The sequence below is a fragment of the Colobus angolensis genome, unplaced genomic scaffold, assembly GCF_000951035.1.
Source record: "Colobus angolensis palliatus isolate OR3802 unplaced genomic scaffold, Cang.pa_1.0 Scaffold46, whole genome shotgun sequence".
In the NCBI taxonomy this organism is placed as follows: domain Eukaryota; kingdom Metazoa; phylum Chordata; class Mammalia; order Primates; family Cercopithecidae; genus Colobus; species Colobus angolensis.
This window is the reverse complement of record NW_012118043.1, coordinates 3,944,770-3,962,531: the sequence shown is the minus strand read 5'-3', so window position 1 is coordinate 3,962,531 and position 17,762 is coordinate 3,944,770. Positions and strand designations below refer to the sequence as shown.

At 33.9% G+C, this 17,762-nt stretch overlaps 1 protein-coding gene across 2 annotated transcripts in view; it reads left to right on the top strand.

Moving 5' to 3' along the window:
- TRPC1 (transient receptor potential cation channel, subfamily C, member 1) overlaps positions 1 to 17,762 on the top strand; it is an 81,841-nt gene that overhangs the window by 52,878 nt on the left and 11,201 nt on the right. For both annotated transcript variants that reach the window (XM_011958079.1, XM_011958078.1), the window contains 4 exons: positions 3,002 to 3,197; positions 6,892 to 7,228; positions 13,500 to 13,639; positions 15,265 to 15,408. In XM_011958079.1, the coding sequence (XP_011813469.1) occupies positions 3,002 to 3,197; positions 6,892 to 7,228; positions 13,500 to 13,639; positions 15,265 to 15,408 (817 nt within the window). The remainder of the gene's footprint in view (positions 1 to 3,001; positions 3,198 to 6,891; positions 7,229 to 13,499; positions 13,640 to 15,264; positions 15,409 to 17,762) is intronic.

The following is a 17,762-nucleotide window of genomic DNA, read 5'->3' as shown; positions in this document are numbered from 1 at the left end:
TTGTTGCCACTTACTTGGCAACAGACCCCTGCTCTCCCTCAAAGGAACAGACCCTGGTGCTACTTAAGTCATTCCTTCCCCATCTGCCCTCTGCCATGTTATAACCACCCTTACTCTCTTCCCCACTTTTCAACCTAACTGAAGGCATTGTAGAGCAGTGTGAAATACAGTAGGAGTTATAGCCTAAAGCAGGAGCAAATTTATTCGTAGTTGCTCTCTCTCTCACACATCTCCTCATTCTCCAATTCTATAATCATCTTTGAGTAATGATCCTTCAGATCTTTCAAAAGCACATAGAATGCTTTCTGTATGTCAAGGACATTCCACACACACAGACATAGTCCCTTTTCACTATTTGCTCAGATTTTCTGGTAAGATAAATATATATGTAATGTAATACATGTAAACATAAAAATAAAATACAACTAATTAAGAGGGATAAACACCCAGTCTGAGTTCTCTTCTGAAATGAAGATTAAATTTTGGCACTTGGCATACCAAGGAAGCACTCCTATTATTTTCCTTTTGGGGGGTAATTTGAAGAAGAAAAAAAAAAGACTTTGTAATAGCAGCCTATGAAACTACTAATTTAAACTTTTTTAAAAAAAAAAATCCTTAGAAAACTACTTTTATTAATAGTGGAGTTGAGAGAAAGCATTGAGATTTTCCTTTATGGAAAAGTATCCCTGTTGCCCTCTAAAGAAGGAGCAATTGATTGCAATTTTTTACCAACCCCTGTTGCAGGGTTTCTACTGGGGATCTATAGCTATTCCTACCTTTTCTTTCCTATACAGCTGCTATTAGAGCCCCATGTGTTGTATGACACTTTCAGTGACTTGACAAAATTGGGAAAGTTCAAACTTCTACTTCCTGGAAGGGCAGTAAGAAACCTGGAGTTTTCTTTAGCTTTAACAGCAGTACTTAATGTGTTCTTCATAGACCTGAGTTCCAGAAACTGAAAAAAGACCTGCTTGTGTTTTCAAGTTTGGAACTACTGTCTTGTAACTTGGATAATTTAAATTTTGTTTGAACTTGATATGACATAAAGTATGTACTTTACTTTGATGAACACACAAAACATGGTTCAAATGTAACTTGTTGCTACTTTTAACTTTATTAGCACATAAGGCTGTTAAATTATTCTGTTTAAATATGAAGAAGGACTGTTAAATTATTCTGTTTAAATATGAAGAACTTCCTATTATAACCTCATAATTTGAGTCTGAGTTATGTAAAATAAAACTTATTCAACTCCTTTCAAACAGAATTTGAAGAAACTTCTGTGATTATATAATCATAACATAATAAAGTTAGATTTGGAAGTGATCATAGAACCCATTTACTTCAATCCAGTGTTTTATAGACAGTGGAAGAGATTTATAAAGGCTAGATTTTTACTAATAGCAGCATCTAATTAGGAATAGAGTTAAAACTGAAAGTAGGAGCAAAGTTATAACTAGAATATAGGAATCCTTGCTTCTGGTTTTCTGTATTTCCATCTAAACTATACAGCCACTTATTTGTCTTCAGTAATCTATTAGAAATGGATTAGATTAATAAGATGTATAAGTTTCACTTTTGAATCTCATAGTCCATCAAATGTTTATCCAAAGATGGAATATTTTTGTAATAATATATACTTTTGATAAACGTTCCCATCTGCAGTTAGATTCCCAAATCAAGAAGCAGGGAGTGCCGCATTTGTTAAATAAATCCAATTATTTATTCTCAGGAGTTTTGACTACATAGAAAGTATAAAGAATGATGAGAGAAGTTAAGGCAAAGAAGTTTTTATTCTTAAGTTATAATTTTTATATAGCCAGTTCATGGAAAACCCCATTATATAGAAAGACTAACCAGTGGGAAATCTTCCTGTTTCCCCTTCCTTTCTGTTTGGGAAAAAACGGAATAAAAACATTATTTTCTGAAGCCCAACCTCAAGACCATGACTCATAATTATTTATTTCTGACTTCATTCCTAAGTTATTATTAAGCTTAGACATAAAGTTAATGTAATTGATTTTTTTTTCTTTCTTTTTTTTTTTTTTGAGACCCAGTCTGGAGTGCAGTGGCACCATTTTGGCTCACTGCAACCTCCCCCTCCTGGGTTCAAGCAATTCTCCCAGCCTCAGCCTCCTGAGTAGCTGGGATTACAGGTGCCTGCCACCATGCCTAATTTTTGTATTTTTTAGTAGAGACAGGGTTTTGCCATGTTGACTAGGCTGGTCTTGAACTCCTGACCTCAGGTGATCCACCTGCCTTGGCCTCTCAAAATGCTGGCATTACAGGCATGAGCCAACACACCCAGCCGTAATTGATATTTTTTAAAAGAATTATATACTAAAACTTCTTCATTTCCCACAAATTAGTTCAGGCCTGCCTTTAATAAGCAGTTCAAACCCAAGATTCAAGGAATAGGGATTCTGAAAGAGAGTTTTTTGTTAGGTGCATTTTAATATCTTTCTTTCTAATTTGAATTTCACTCAAATGAGAACTTTATGAATCAAAATGCTATTTTAATATTAGAAGTAACATGAACATATTGTAGATGACTATTATTGAAAAAGCTCTAGTTAAAAATTTTATGATAGTGATTGGATAGCATTAAGATACTATGTCTATCATTAAGGTGAGTAATATAAAAGGAAGTTTTAGCCAAGCTTACAGAGAGTCAGGGAAAATCAGTTAAGTCAAGAACTGGTTGACAAACATTATTAGAATTTTTAGGAATAACATCAGTATATATAAATGAAAACTGTGCTCATCTAAGACTATTAGTATGAACACAAGGAACATAATTGTGTTATGGTTTTCCCCAAAGCTGTGGAAAATTTGTGCACCAGTAGTTTCCTTTTGATTATCCACAGAAAATGACTTCAGATTTTGTATAATATAACACTGTCAGAATTAAAATGTTGCTGAGTAAAAACGTTTTTAGTGAATATAGCTTAATTAGAAGATGGAAATGACATTTCTGATAATAGAATGCTGCATTTTGTAGGAATGATTATGAGGAACTAGCCCGGCAATGTAAAATGTTTGCTAAGGATTTACTTGCGCAAGCCCGGAATTCCCGTGAATTGGAAGTTATTCTAAACCATACGTCTAGTGACGAGCCTCTTGACAAACGGGGATTATTAGAAGAAAGAATGAATTTAAGTCGTCTAAAACTTGCTATCAAATATAACCAAAAAGAGGTATGAGGCTTTCTGTAACATATTTAAATTATTTTCTCTACAGTAGTCTAGTGGCTCAGAGCAAAGGCTTTGGAGCAACTCGTCTGGGTTGAGATCCTAGTTCTGCTTCCTAAAAATTGTGTCTTGGGATAGTTATTGAATCTGTCTGAGCTTTTGTTTTAATAATTAATTAAGAATATATACTAAAAGGGTTTAGCACAGTATTAGCATTAAGCAAGTATGCAATAAATGGTAGTTTTTATTATTTTTAGTAATATTGATTATAACATGGATGTTGATTTAATGTTTTTGCTAAATAATTGCTACACAGGTAAGATCCTTTGTAGTAGGTACAAACTTTATAGTGAAGTTTCCATCTTGTGTTTTGTCTGTCATAGGTTTGTTTTCATTGATCTGGTTATAAATAGCCCCTTCTATAGTAATAGTGATTTCTGTTTAAAAATAAAGTATCAGATATTATACTTCCTGATTCTTCTTATTTATAATTCATTGTGAAACTCAAAAGTAGAGAGGTACATGATATGATAACTAAGTTAAATCTGACTTTTCTGGCATCATCCCTTTCTGTTAAGAGAAATGCCCATTTCTACTCCCATGCATACATATACACGTGATCCAGGAACTTGAATCAAGAAGATATGCATTTTAAATTTCATTTTTGAGATAATTAACTAAACAGTGAGATTCATATGTATGTAGATAATAATATATAATTGATAGTATGGGATGTTGGTAAATGGTATTTATTAGGTATTCTAAGACTATTTTCATTATTAATATAGATGTTTAAATAAAACTTGCTTATCAAATTTATATTATTACAAAAATGGGGCCTGAAATATATAATGATAGAAGGCCAGATACAGGACCTTTGGTGCTAAGGGCAGAATTTTTTCTTATCTTGGTTAAAAATTTGAGCCTCACAAAGCTATTAGGAAATTGATGGAGGAATTGATGGAGGATGTTTATTGGTTAATATATTTGCTTCTGTGTTCCACAACCTAAAAGGGACATGAAGTACTTACTAGAAAATGTTAGAATAAGGGGATTACAAAGTATAAAATCAATTAAAGTGATTTTAAAAAAAGAATCTCATTGAAAGGTGTAAAGAACTAAAATTATTCTGGTTAGGAAAAAAAATCTAAGAGGCAGTTTTCTATTGATAGCTATATCCCTGAAGGACTCACAGAGTGGAGTCAAAATAGAACCAAATGTACCGTTTTAAAGAAGATGAAAGAAAAGACAGGAAGTAACAGTAATATTTGTGAGTTGAAAGGAAGATATTTTGCTATTTTAAAGATGAATGAAAATGTAAAGTAATTTTTAAAACTAGATTTCTAAATATGATCAATTGGGAAGATATTTTCTCAAACAGTTGGTAAGCTTTGTCTAGGTTATCAATCTTGAATAGCAAACTACCCTGAAACTTAGTGGCATAAAACACTTCATAGTTATTTTATAATAATTTCATAATCGTTTTATTCTGCTTGTAGATTCTTAGGTCAGGAATTAGGAAAGGGCATGGCAATCATGATTTGTCTCTGTTTCTCCGTGTCTGAGAATTCAGCTGGAGATAAATGACGGGGCTATCATCAGCTGGAGGCTTCTCCGCTCACATGTCTGGTGTCTGAGCAGCAGCTGAGGCCTCAGGAACAGGGAGCTCTGAGTGGTCTGGGTGCTCAGATGGGTGAGTCCACAGAAGGTGGGGCTCCTCAGAACTCACAGCAGGAACCAAGGAGAAGCATGGCCATCACAGTGGGCAGACTTTGAGGATGTGATCTGAGAAGCCTCTGCGGGCTGACTGGGGTGCATGTATGTGACCTCTGTATGTAGCCTGGGCTTCCTTACAGCGTGGTGGCTTCAAAGTGGCTTTTTACATGGCAGTTCATGGCTCCAAGAGCAAGTGTTCCAGTGAGCAAGGTGGAAGATGCATGGTCTTTTAGGACCTACCTTCAGAAGTCACATAGCATCACCTCTGTTAGAATCTACTAGTTAAATCAATCACAGGCCTGTTGAATTGAAGAGTAGGAAATTTTGACCTCCCCCTTCCCCACCTCTTGATGATGGGAAGAAAGAGTGTCCATCTTTTACTGCAGACTTTGAACATTTCTAGTTAAACTTTTTATTCCAAATACATAGTTAGCATTACTGTGAATTAAATCATCATTGTATAGAGGCATAGCAAGGACAGTAATCAGTCCTGAGATTGCTTTGATATTTGGAGGAAAGGTGAAACTACTAAATTTGAGATGTTACTAAACCTGGTCATTGGTGAAAGGAAAATCTGTTTCTCTCCCAGCATTTCACCTTGAGGGACAAATTAAGATTTCCCAAGAACATTGGAATCTGAGCAGAAGAGTAAAGAATGAAGTAAGACTTAATTGCCAAAATTATTTGCATATAACATACACAAATCTTCCCATATACTTTAAAGTGTCTTTCAATTACTTATAACACCTAATACAGTGCCTACACCTCATTTCATTCATGTACTTGATCAACATAGTACTTGCTGTAAGGAATATTCAAGTTTTGCCTATTTGGAACTTTGTGGATTTTTTCTTCCAAATGTTGTTGATCCATGGTTGGTTTAAGCCACAGATGTAGGACCCACAGATACAGAGGGCCAACTGTATAGTATATTAGAAATTTTCTCGAAAGCACAATAAACAACAAAACTGTGTCCAATTCTTTTTTTCACTACAGTGTTAATTCTACAAATTATATTCTATTTTGGGATAAATCATTTTAAAACACAAGGTTGACCAAATATTATTGTGGATTACCTGAATAATATCGTTTTATAATAATTTCAAACCTGATCACATGATTATATATAGAATTATCAGGACCCTTAAGTTACACTTCACAACATGAGCATTATATTGGAAGAATATTGCCTATGAAATTTGCCAACTAAGAGGATTTGTAAACTTTGGTAAATTAGTTTCTATACCTGAACTAAGATTTTTCTCATATTTGGGAATATTTTTTCCTTTTCTTCTCACATGAAATTCAGTTTTAAGCAGGCTTAAGAGTGTCTTTAATACCTTTTAAAAAATCCGCAGTGTTTTCTTGGAGCAAGAATAGGTCTAATATTTAGCTTTTTATTGTTTTTGCTATCTTGACATCTTGGCTTCTTGTAACTAAACTCAATAGTTTCTTTACACTGAAGATGTCCAACATTAGTTAGTGGTATCTTTTTCTATGGATTGTGCGTGCTAACTTTGAAATTTCATAAATATTATTATAAGAGTTTTTATATATTAAACATGACAAAATGGCTAAGTAGGCTAATAATAATAGTTAATACTTAAAGAGTGCATGCTATGAACCAGGCACTATTCTAAGGGCTTTACCTTTAATCTTCACAACTTTATGAGTAGATACTATTATTATTCCCATTTTACAGATGGGGAAGTTGAGGCTTAAAGAAATTTAAAAACTTGGTAAAGGTCATTTACCAAGTAGCAGAGCCCAGATTTGAATCTAGGTAATCTGGCTCCATAGTCTGTCTTCCTAACTTCTACATGCTTTTATTACTTGTTAGAAAAAGGGAAACAACAAAACTATGTTCAATGTATAGAACTGATCTGTAAACTCTTATTCAGTAAACTTTGAATATCAACCAATCAGTATTTAAAGGTTTCCTTTTACTTTTTTTCTTTTTAATGTGTGTGTATGTCCTTTTCAGTTTGTCTCCCAGTCTAACTGCCAGCAGTTCCTGAACACTGTTTGGTTTGGACAGATGTCAGGTTACCGACGCAAGCCCACCTGTAAGAAGATAATGACTGTTTTGACAGTAGGCATCTTTTGGCCAGTTTTGTCACTTTGTTATTTGATAGCTCCCAAATCTCAGTTTGGCAGAATCATTCACACACCTTTTATGAAATTTATCATTCATGGAGCATCATATTTCACATTCCTGCTGTTGCTTAATCTATACTCTCTTGTCTACAATGAGGATAAGAAAAATACAATGGGGCCAGCCCTTGAAAGAATAGACTATCTTCTTATACTGTGGATTATTGGTAAGTATCAAGTTAGTTTGAAAGGTTTTGTCTTTATTTAGCCCACTAATTCTTTCTTGCTTGATGGCATTGTGAATATTGAGTTCAATTTACAGTTTCACAGTGTTCACTCCACAAGAATTTGAATACTTCCATGATCACTGAAGACTTAACTAACACGTCTTTAAAGATAAATGTTCCTGAACTTGATGATAAGGAAGCATATCTCTTATTTAATATTTCTCAAATACATGGAATTTTAAAATTATTTATTCTCAGACCCTACAGTTATTTATGATTGTAAAACAGAAAAACAGCTTTAACACGTGAATGCTTTTTTGGTGTAAGAATATGAAGTTTTCTTAGGTATTTTGAAACTATTTTATACTGTTCTGCACTTTAAAAGTTAACTATTCTATTTCATTTATAACATTAGTTTTCCTTTTAAGAACTATGATCTTTTTGGTGTTCATTTTGTTTTGTTTGAGACAGTCTCACTCTGTCGCCCAGGCTGGAGTGCAATGACAAGGTCTTGGCTCACTGCAACCTCCGCCTCCCAGGTTCAAACAATTCTCCTGCCTTAGCCTCCTGAGTAGCTGGGATTACAGGTGCTTGCCACCACACCTGGCTAATTTTTGTATTTTTAGTAGAGATGGGGCGTCACTACGTTGGCCAGCCTGGTCTCGAACTCCTGACCTTGTGCTCCCCCCACCTCAGCCTCCCAAAGTGCTGAGATTACAGGCATGAGCCACCGTGCCCAGCCTAGAACCTATGAACTTTTGCACATACATCTTGCTTTATCTCTATTTTGGAAACATTATTTAATTTAGATTTAAAGGAGTCCCTGGTGACTCATTCCATAAATCATTTCTTTGTAGTGATAGCCAGATCTCTTCAGAAATGATAGTTTTTTAAAAAGTATTAGACATTTTATTTCTGAAAATATTTTTATAAGTATTACACTATATAATAAATATCTTAAATCACCTTCTACAGTTTTTACTTATCTTGCCCTCTGTGTGTCGGGGTGCATGTGGAGAGTTGAGGTAGAATCACATTATCTGTTTATGGTATTTTAAAGACACTTTCTTTATTTCCATCTGTATCTTCTACCTTGTTTTTAACCTCAGCACTTCCCATCTGTCCATCTACTATTTGCTATAGAGTAAAAGGGTATTAAAATTTAGTCTTATCTGTGGTACAAAGTATTGATCGTATTTATCTTTTGATTAATACATTCCTGATTCAATTATTTAGTACTTTGATAAGTTATTTCACAATGGTCAATTTTAGTTCTTTTTTTTTTTTTTTTTTTTTTTGAGACGGAGTCTCGCTCTGTGGCCCAGGCTGGAGTGCAGTGGCCCGATCTCAGCTCATTGCAAGCTCCGCCTCCCGGGTTCATGCCATTCTCCTGCCTCAGCCTCCCGAGTAGCTGGGACTACAGGCGCCCGCCACCTCGCCTGGCTAGTTTTTTGTATTTTTTAGTAGAGACGGGGTTTCACCGTGTTAGCCAGGATGGTCTCGATCTCCTGACCTCGTGATCCACCCGTTTCGGTCTCCCAAAGTGCTGGGATTACAGGCTTGAGCCACCGTACCCGGCCCCCTTAGTTCTTCTTTAGCTATACAAATACTTTTTATATTTTAGAATGTTTATTTGAAAATCAGTTACTTTCAGGTAACTTGATTGTAATTAGAGTTTTGCTTTTAACAGTATTCAATCCATGATGCATTAATGTTTAAAATTAGGTAAAGTAAAAATAATATACATCTAAACTCTAGGTTAAAGAGAATTAAATAATTCCTTCTTGTTAATATTTTTATTTCCTGTAGTTTTGCTCTTATCTAAAATGTAATATTTTAATTTAGGAAATAATTTAAACTTTATCATATATGGTTTTATATTGGATTGTGGGACTCTTTTCAATGTGAAATATGTTTGTATTGCTATTTGAGTAGTTAAAAAATTCCTGGACGTATTTTACACATTAGTTTAAAGAAAATTGCTAAGAAGCACTTTCCCTATATTCATTTCAACTATTTGATTGTTATATATTCCTTAGTCTTAAACAGATGAAATTTTATAACATTTATCTCTATAACCTATTGCTTAAGTAGTAGTAAGAAAGAATATTTTCTGTGTTTTGTTGTATTCAGCTTACCCAAGTCTGTATAAGAATCAAATTAAAGTTTGTATGTCTTAGCAATGAGTAAAAATTCACCGAACTAAGTCATACCACTCTTTGAATAGCATAAATATTACTACTGTCCCCGATTTTCATAATAATGGTAAAACTATGGTTCTTCCCTTTTAAGAATGATGATGCTGTTTTCAATGATATTACATGTATATAAACATGTACCCCCTTACACACATAATATGATTAATTTTCTAACCATATTCTGCCTCACTAGAAGAATGCATGTGCATTAAGCCAGTAAAATTCCTGGAAGTATTTTACTTTCCTCAGCACAGCTTCTGCTTTGAAACAGTTTGATCTCAATAAGCCTTGCCAAGGAAGTCTTCTTAAGCCTTTTATGTAACTAGGTCACGCTGGGCTTTTTTTCAGTATATAGATCCAAACCTGCTCTAAGTGAGCATGGAGGAGTATTTTGCTTGCTTGCCTAAAGTCATTGCTTAGTTCAACTTATTATTTCAAACAATGAACACAGTGACTTTTTAATTCATCATGACCAATTTTTGTATATTTGTTTTGTTTGCTTTCATTAGCTTTTCAGAAAAAAAGTAGGGTTAGGTTATAAAAAGGAAGGTACGTAAAAAGAGAATAATTTGTTGAGGAATGCACAGAATATTAGTGGTATCCTTTTACTTAATTTTTGCTATTAAACATAATAGAATGGCTATTAGAAAAATGTATTTTTTTAATGTCATGTACCTACTTTGTCTAAGCACTGTTTGCAAAAGCAGATATGGCCCCTACACTCATGGAGCTTATGATCTAATAAAAGCCAAATAAAACCATCAAAAACTTGACTTGAAAATCATACAGATAAATGAAAAATCAAAAATAGATTAAGTGCTATTGATTAAAGGTCATAGTGTTAGGAGAGCAAGCATATTATAGGGGCATTTGCCCTAGTCAGGGAGGTTGGTAAAAACACTTTGAGGAAGTAATAATTGAGCTAAGATCTAAAACATAAATAGATGTCAACTGAGGGAACTGGGAGAGGAAGCTACTCTAGGATGAGATAAAAGCACATTCAGAAGCCCAGTGGCAAGAGAGAATGGTACAAAGAAGGATCTGAGTAAAGGCTAACATTACTGGAGCAGGGAGAATTAGAAGATCTTGATTCAAGATGACGCTGTAGAAACATATTGTACCAGACCATGCATGGCCTTGTGGGTCAGCTTAAGTAATTTTGACTTTATACTAAGAACAAGGGGAAACTATTGCCTACCTGAAGTAGGCGACTGACATCATCAGTTTTGCCTTTCGAAAGGATCATTCTGTCTACAATGTGGAGGATGGGCTGGGAGGATGGTGCTGTGGCAGGAGTAGATGGAGACCAATATCGATGCTGTTGCACTAATCCAGATGAGAGCTGATGCGTACCTTGGACTTAGGGTGATTGTGATAAAGAGAGAGGGGAACAGACTTGAGAGATATTTATAATGTAAGGCCAGTAGGACATGGAAATACATAGTATATGAGAGGTGAAGGACAGGGAGATTATTAAGCAATATTGGTCTTTTGGAAAAGTACTAGGTTTGGGGATTTGTGTGTTGGGGGGTAGATCCTGAGTAAAGTTTTGGATATGTTGAGTTTGAAAAGCCTTTGAGATATTTGAAAGAGATGGCAAGCATGCAGTTGGTCTGGAGCTTGAGTTAGAAAGGTATGAATATCTGAAAATAGGTGGTATATGAAACTATAAGCATAGGTGAGACACAAGGAGAAAGAATAAATTGAGAAAAAGAGAGGACCTAAGATCAAACCCTTGAGAAATCCCAAGATGGCTGGGATTGCTGCTTTCTAATGTTGTTATTAACATTAATTCTAAAAAAAAAAAAAAAGACCCTAAAATATAGAATGTTGGTTATGTAGTGTTTGCATTGCTTGGATTAGTTTAAACTTACTTTGTTCTTTTTGATCCAGCTTGGAAACATGGAATACATCAAGTGTATTAGCTTCATTTTTGTGGGGGTATTGCAGAGGAGCTGGGAAACTAACCAACTGATCTTCACTGTACTTTCATGTCTGTCTTTTTTGATCAAGTTTTCTCCAATTCATGTTGTAAGTTTTTGTTAAGAGTTTCTTTTAGGTGAAATATTGCATTTCACAGAAATACATTTCTGTAAGCATCTTTCTTAGTTTGATATTTAATATTAACAGGAGTGTATTTAAAGTTTAAATATAAGGGTTTTTGTTTGAAGATGTTTCATAAATAAGGATTTGCACACATCAGGATCTAGGATTAGACAATAATTTTGAGTCTTCAAGAAAGTATGGTCCTAGAGGATTTGTTTAATATGTTTCTGCTCCACAGCTCTGAGTGGTAGGTGAAGATTGAACATGAGAAATATCAGAAAGCTTTCATTCCTACTCCTTCCCCAAATAAAACAGTATTTGAGTTAATAAAATGTTACCTGCTAGACTATTTCATTTAGCATTTTTAGACAGTTTTCATCTATTCATTTTGAGTAAAAACATACTGAGGTGGAATTGTTAAAAATGTTTTTCAGTCAGATCTGCAAATGTTTTAAAAACTTTTTTTCTGTATAAAATATGGGTACTGCATAATTACAATGTTTTGAACAGAGATCTTCAAGGATGTTTCTTGTGTTTCCCAGGGGAATTATTTTGCCTACTGATAAGCCAGAGAATGATTCTGATTGGACTAATTTGATCTCCACCCATGTGTGATGCTACAGCACTCTATTCTTTTGTTACTCTATATTCTTCCTGAAAATGACTTAATGAAGGAGTGTACCATAAAATGATCCTGAATTATGTTACTGAAGTCTGGTACTCCTAAAAATATATAGTTATAGAGGAGCTTCTGGCCAAAAAAGGGAAAGTTTTTCTGTTTGTTTGCTTTGGTTTTTATTTTTGTATATTTATTCATTTAGCAATATTTTTAGCACCTTGTTTGTATCAGGTACTTTTCAGGACATTTGGAAACATTGGTAAATAAAACAAAGATTCTTACCCTTGAAGAGCTTACCCAAAGTGGGGGAAAGATAGTCAATTAATAATATACCTAATAAGTAAATTATATTCAGTGTTAGAAAAGAGGTAAGTACTACAAAACAAAGGTAAAAGCATAGTTAGGAAAATTGGGAGTGGGGGACAATTTTAAAATTGCAAAGAGTTTGCAATTTTAAATAGGGTAGTCAGGGAGGGTGATGAGCAAAGACATGAAAAAGTGAAGTAGTTAGGCAAATCTCTGAGTGAGGAGGGTCCAGCCAGAAGGAGCAGCCAGTATAAAGGCCCTAAAGGCAGGAGTCACATGTTCAAAGAACAGCAAGGAAGCAAGGAGGCCAGCGTGACTAGAATAGCACAAGGAAAGATTAGTAGGAGATGAGGTCAGAGAGGATAGGTAATATGGAGCCTTGCAGGCCATTGTAAAGACTGGTTTTGATTCTGAATAAAATGGAATTTAAGGGAGGGTGCAATGCCCACTATGCACAATCAGCAGCAGTGGTTTTGTTTTTTTTTTTTTGACATTTGCACTCACAGAACAAAATAGGCTGAAACCTGGTACTAGGTTTACTTAAATTTGTAGAAGTAAAAGATTTGAACTTAAATATATAAACTTGAGAGCCTTTGCCATATAGATGATATTTAAAGCCATTAGATTGGGTGAGATCATTAAAGTAGTAAGTATAGGTAAAGAAAAGGATCAGGGACTGAGCCCCTTGGGCGGGGGTGTGTGTATGTTTGTGCACGCACATCCATGTGTGTGTATGTGTCCGTGTGTATCCGTGTGTGTCTCCGTGTATGTATGTATCCCTGTGTGTGTGTCCATGTGTGTGTATCCATGTGTGTTTGTGCCCATGTGTGTTTGGCATCAATTTATTTGGTTTCTTATGTTTGTTCCACATCCAAAGATGAAACTTAAGGTTATTTTCTTCAAATCATATGAAAGTTAAGGTTATTTTCTTTCAGATTTTAAGAACTTTTCACTAAAATGTTTTTGTTTTTGTTACTTTTCTTTTGAATAAGGCTATAGGTGGCCCAAGGATTATTTATTTAATATTTTGAGTCTTAAAGTATTATTTAGTTTATTACTGAATTAAGAAAGTGTTATCTGATTTTTTTCTTCCTTTTCTTAGGGATGATTTGGTCAGACATTAAAAGACTCTGGTATGAAGGGTTGGAAGACTTTTTAGAAGAATCTCGTAATCAACTCAGTTTTGTCATGAATTCTCTTTATTTGGCAACCTTTGCCCTCAAAGTGGTTGCTCACAACAAGGTGACTATTTACTATGTCAATTGAAGGCACAAATTAAGTTTATTTTGGAGATAACTAAGATATTTAGCTATGTAACTCAGAGTTACATTGAGCCAGATCAGTGTCTGGTGTGTTTTCATTCTAAGCCTATCTGTGTGCACATAGTTTCCTATTTTACCAGTAGTTTACAGGGTGTTACTTACCTTTACATGATGGTTATGTATTACATAACAGGGACCATAGTTGACATTTGGTATACTTGATCTCTTTTTATCTACCCTGGGATTCTTTGAGACTGAAGTCCTTATTTCCTTATTCCCATTTTGCAAATAAGAAAAATGAAGCCTAAAAATATTAAACAACTTGTCCAAACCACACAGTAAGAAACCAAGACTGGATTTAAATCCTGCTCTGTCTAGGCATATTCTTTCTACTACATGCCAATTCCTTATATCTGACCCTAGGTTCTTTTAGCTTATTAACCTGTATATACTTAAAATGAGAACAAAGTAACTTAAAATGATTAGTTTTAGATATCTTTATATCTGCCAGAAAAAGAGTTTCCATTCCATTCCATTATGTAATATTTTACACATTTCAAATCATGATTATCAGCTTTAAAAGTGATGTAAATGTTATTTTTCTAATAACTATATATTTTATTTAGAATTTGACAAAAATCTACCCTTATAGATAACTTTTAATTTTACTAAGCTCCCCCAAGCCTAGAAAGGGTAATAAATTTTATGTTAACTAATTTTGTTTAAACCCTGAGTTTAGAATTTTTCTGGGGTGTCACATTCAAGGAACTAAAATATACAATATTCTCTGTTTTTTTATTAGTTTATAGATTATTGAAAAGGCAAACATTATTTTACATCATTTTACTTTATTAAAAAATTCTATTTAATCGATCAGTACTATGGAATATGTTAGTTATGTTCAGTGTCTAGAGTGTGAAATTACTAAGAAAATAAAAAATTGGTCATATATAGATAAATTGTTTGATAATGGGATTGACAGACATTGCTTTTTCAGATTTATCTCTTTAGTTCTATAAGTGGAGTACCCATATAATTTATTATCCAAATCAGGACATTTTGAGAGTGAAAGGGGGCACTATTAATAATTATGCCAGGACAACTGGTACAGCATCTTAAACTATCCCAGGCAATGGGGACATTTGACCACTATGTCTAGGTACAATAATGCCCTCTTTTTTATTTTGTATTTAAAAGGGGGAAAAAAACTCTTAATTCCAAGTCAAAGGAGTAGGTTAATGTAATATAATAGGGAATTGATTGACAGCACATGTACTTAACGTTTGTGTTGTGGAATTTAAGAAAACTAGCCAACATTTCATTGATAAAAAGTTTAATGATCATTTAAAAATTATTTAATTTTCTAAAATTTAAGAGTTTATGGAAAAACCTCTTCATGTAGAGTGATAATGCCTCACATACATAATAATCTTTTATTAAAATATTATTTCTATTTAAAAAGAAGAACCCTATAAAATATAAGTGGAGATCCCCCTATAAGAAGACAAAATTAAAATGGCTTTCTTTCAACAGTCAGAATACTTGCTTTTATTTTCCTAAATTGAGAGAGCTTATTTATCTTTGGCTTTTTCTTCCTAATCTTAGTTTCATGATTTTGCTGATCGGAAGGATTGGGATGCATTCCATCCTACACTGGTGGCAGAAGGGCTTTTTGCATTTGCAAATGTTCTAAGTTATCTTCGTCTCTTTTTTATGTATACAACCAGCTCTATCTTGGGTCCATTACAGGTAAATAATTAAAATTTCTTAAAGAACATTTGTTAGATGTCATTATTGTTACATCTTTCTACTTGTCCACTGGAATACTGTTCTCTCATGATATTAAAGCTAAACTTCGCTTTTGAGAATAAGTAGCAATTAGAAGGACACAGCATGTTTATCTGCTTTGCTTCTGGCTCAGTGATAATCCTTTGCTTTCAGGTATTCCAAGTTTATTACGCTGTGATCCATTAGCCTCCTCCCCTCACTCCATAGACATAGATATGTTTAAAATATAATTACACTTCAGACAGTAGAGTAACATAAAAATCTGGTTTTTATCAAAATGAATCTCACATTTAAAGTTTTAAATATTTTAGGTTGTAAGTATAAAGGAGGACCTGTGCAAACAAAAATGATCATATTTGATGATTTTGAATAAGCTATATTTAAAAGAATACCTTCACTTTTGTTTAATAAATATTAAATGTAATAAGTTGGAAAGTAGCATACTTAGAGCTAAAAAATTTATAGAGGCTATGTAGTTCAGCTTTATATTTTGTAATACTTTATAGTTAAAGAAATTGAGCTTTTGAGATGGGATTTGATTTGTCCAAAGTAGTATGATTATTATGTACGAGAATTCAAGACTAAATTTTCAGTCACTTTGCACCAAAGAAAAGACTCACAATTGGTTGCATTTACCCCACAGAGTTTAGTAACTGGTTGTTTTCAGAAGGTGGGGTCAACTCTGCTAGCTCTATGTAATACTATTGCTTAATTAATTCTGAAAATCTGAACGATATTCATTTTTCCTTAATTCAAAATTTACTAACAATTTAGATTGTCTCATATTTTTAAAGGTGATATTTTAAATAAAAGGCATAATTACCTTCTCCAAACAGGGATATGAAAATAAAATATATAGGAAAAACCTGATTTGATTAGGCTTGTGCTGTCATCCAGCAACAGTGTTGCCTGAAGTATGGCTCTTTCTTAACCAAGTCCTGTGAGATGCTCTGAATTAAGTAAGTTTGGGATGCGCTGCATACTGTATACCTCTTTTGGGAATTGACAGTGCATGTTATCACATTAAAGCCTCTGAGAAAGAAAGAAATTTGTTTAGCCTTATTCAAATCATCATTACCTAAAGTCATTTAACCTCATACCTGTTTTTCATGAAATATGTGCAAGTCTCTGTATTTTTCTAAAACATAGTAAGCCATAGAAACACTGGCTTAAACTATCTGTTCTTTTGATTTATTTTTGTCACTAATATCATCTATGAATGCTTTAATCAAGAGTCTACAGTGTTTTTACATGCACATTGATTTTTTTTCTTTTTTTTTAACTGAAAATGGATGACAGAACTAGGTTTCTATACTACAAATTTCTTTATGGACCCCTCTAAAGGGTAAAAAAGGAGAAAGTATAATATTGTTTAGGAATGAAGAGTCAATTTGGATTTACCCTTCTACCTAAAGCAATCAAAAAGGAAAAAAGAACAAAATATATGAAACAACAGCTTATAAGAAACTAGACAGAAGGCAATAAACAACAGTGATCTCTAAGAAACAAGAAACAAAGATTACTCCAGCTTACTGCTTTGTGAGAATTTTTAGGCTATTGTGCAGAGTGGGTCAGTGCAGTCAGAGCCTGGCAGAATTCTGGATTTAGGAGACCGATATGAGAGGCCAGTGAGACCCAAAAGACTAGAGTTTGCGGGAAAGGTACTGGAGAGGACACAGCAGCACAGAAAGAAAATTCTGGAGATCTGCAGTTGTCTCCCTTGAGTATTCAGCAGAGTACTGATTAGCATATGCATGTGAGGACACTACCTGGGGCAGGGAAAGAACCATCTCATCCGACAGGATTAGTGGAAACAGTACTTAGAGCTCACGTAGAGGAGAGTGCCTGTTTAATACACTGATCATTGGGTAGAGTACTCAGAAGGGTCTTGCTTCAATAGTTATCTCCAGCCTACACACTGTTCTGGTTTCAGCAAACAAATATTAAAAGCAAGATGTGAAAGGATTAAATTTTTTCCAAGTAACTTAAATGTGTTCATCAAAACCTATCCAAAAGCAACATGGATGTTAGAATTATCAGATAACGACTCTTCAACAGTTATTATTATTGTGTTCCATACGTACAAAAAGTTTAAAGTTTAGTAGAGACATGGAAGATGTAAAAAAAAAAAAAAACAAACTTTCAGAGATGAAAATTTCACTGTAACATGAAACATGCACTGGATGTGATTAATGACAGATTAGACATTGTAGAAAAACACATTAGTAAACTTGAATAGGTAACAATAGAAACTATTCAAAATAAAATGGAGAAGAAAGAATTTTTAAAAATGAAAAGAGTATCTGTGAACTCTG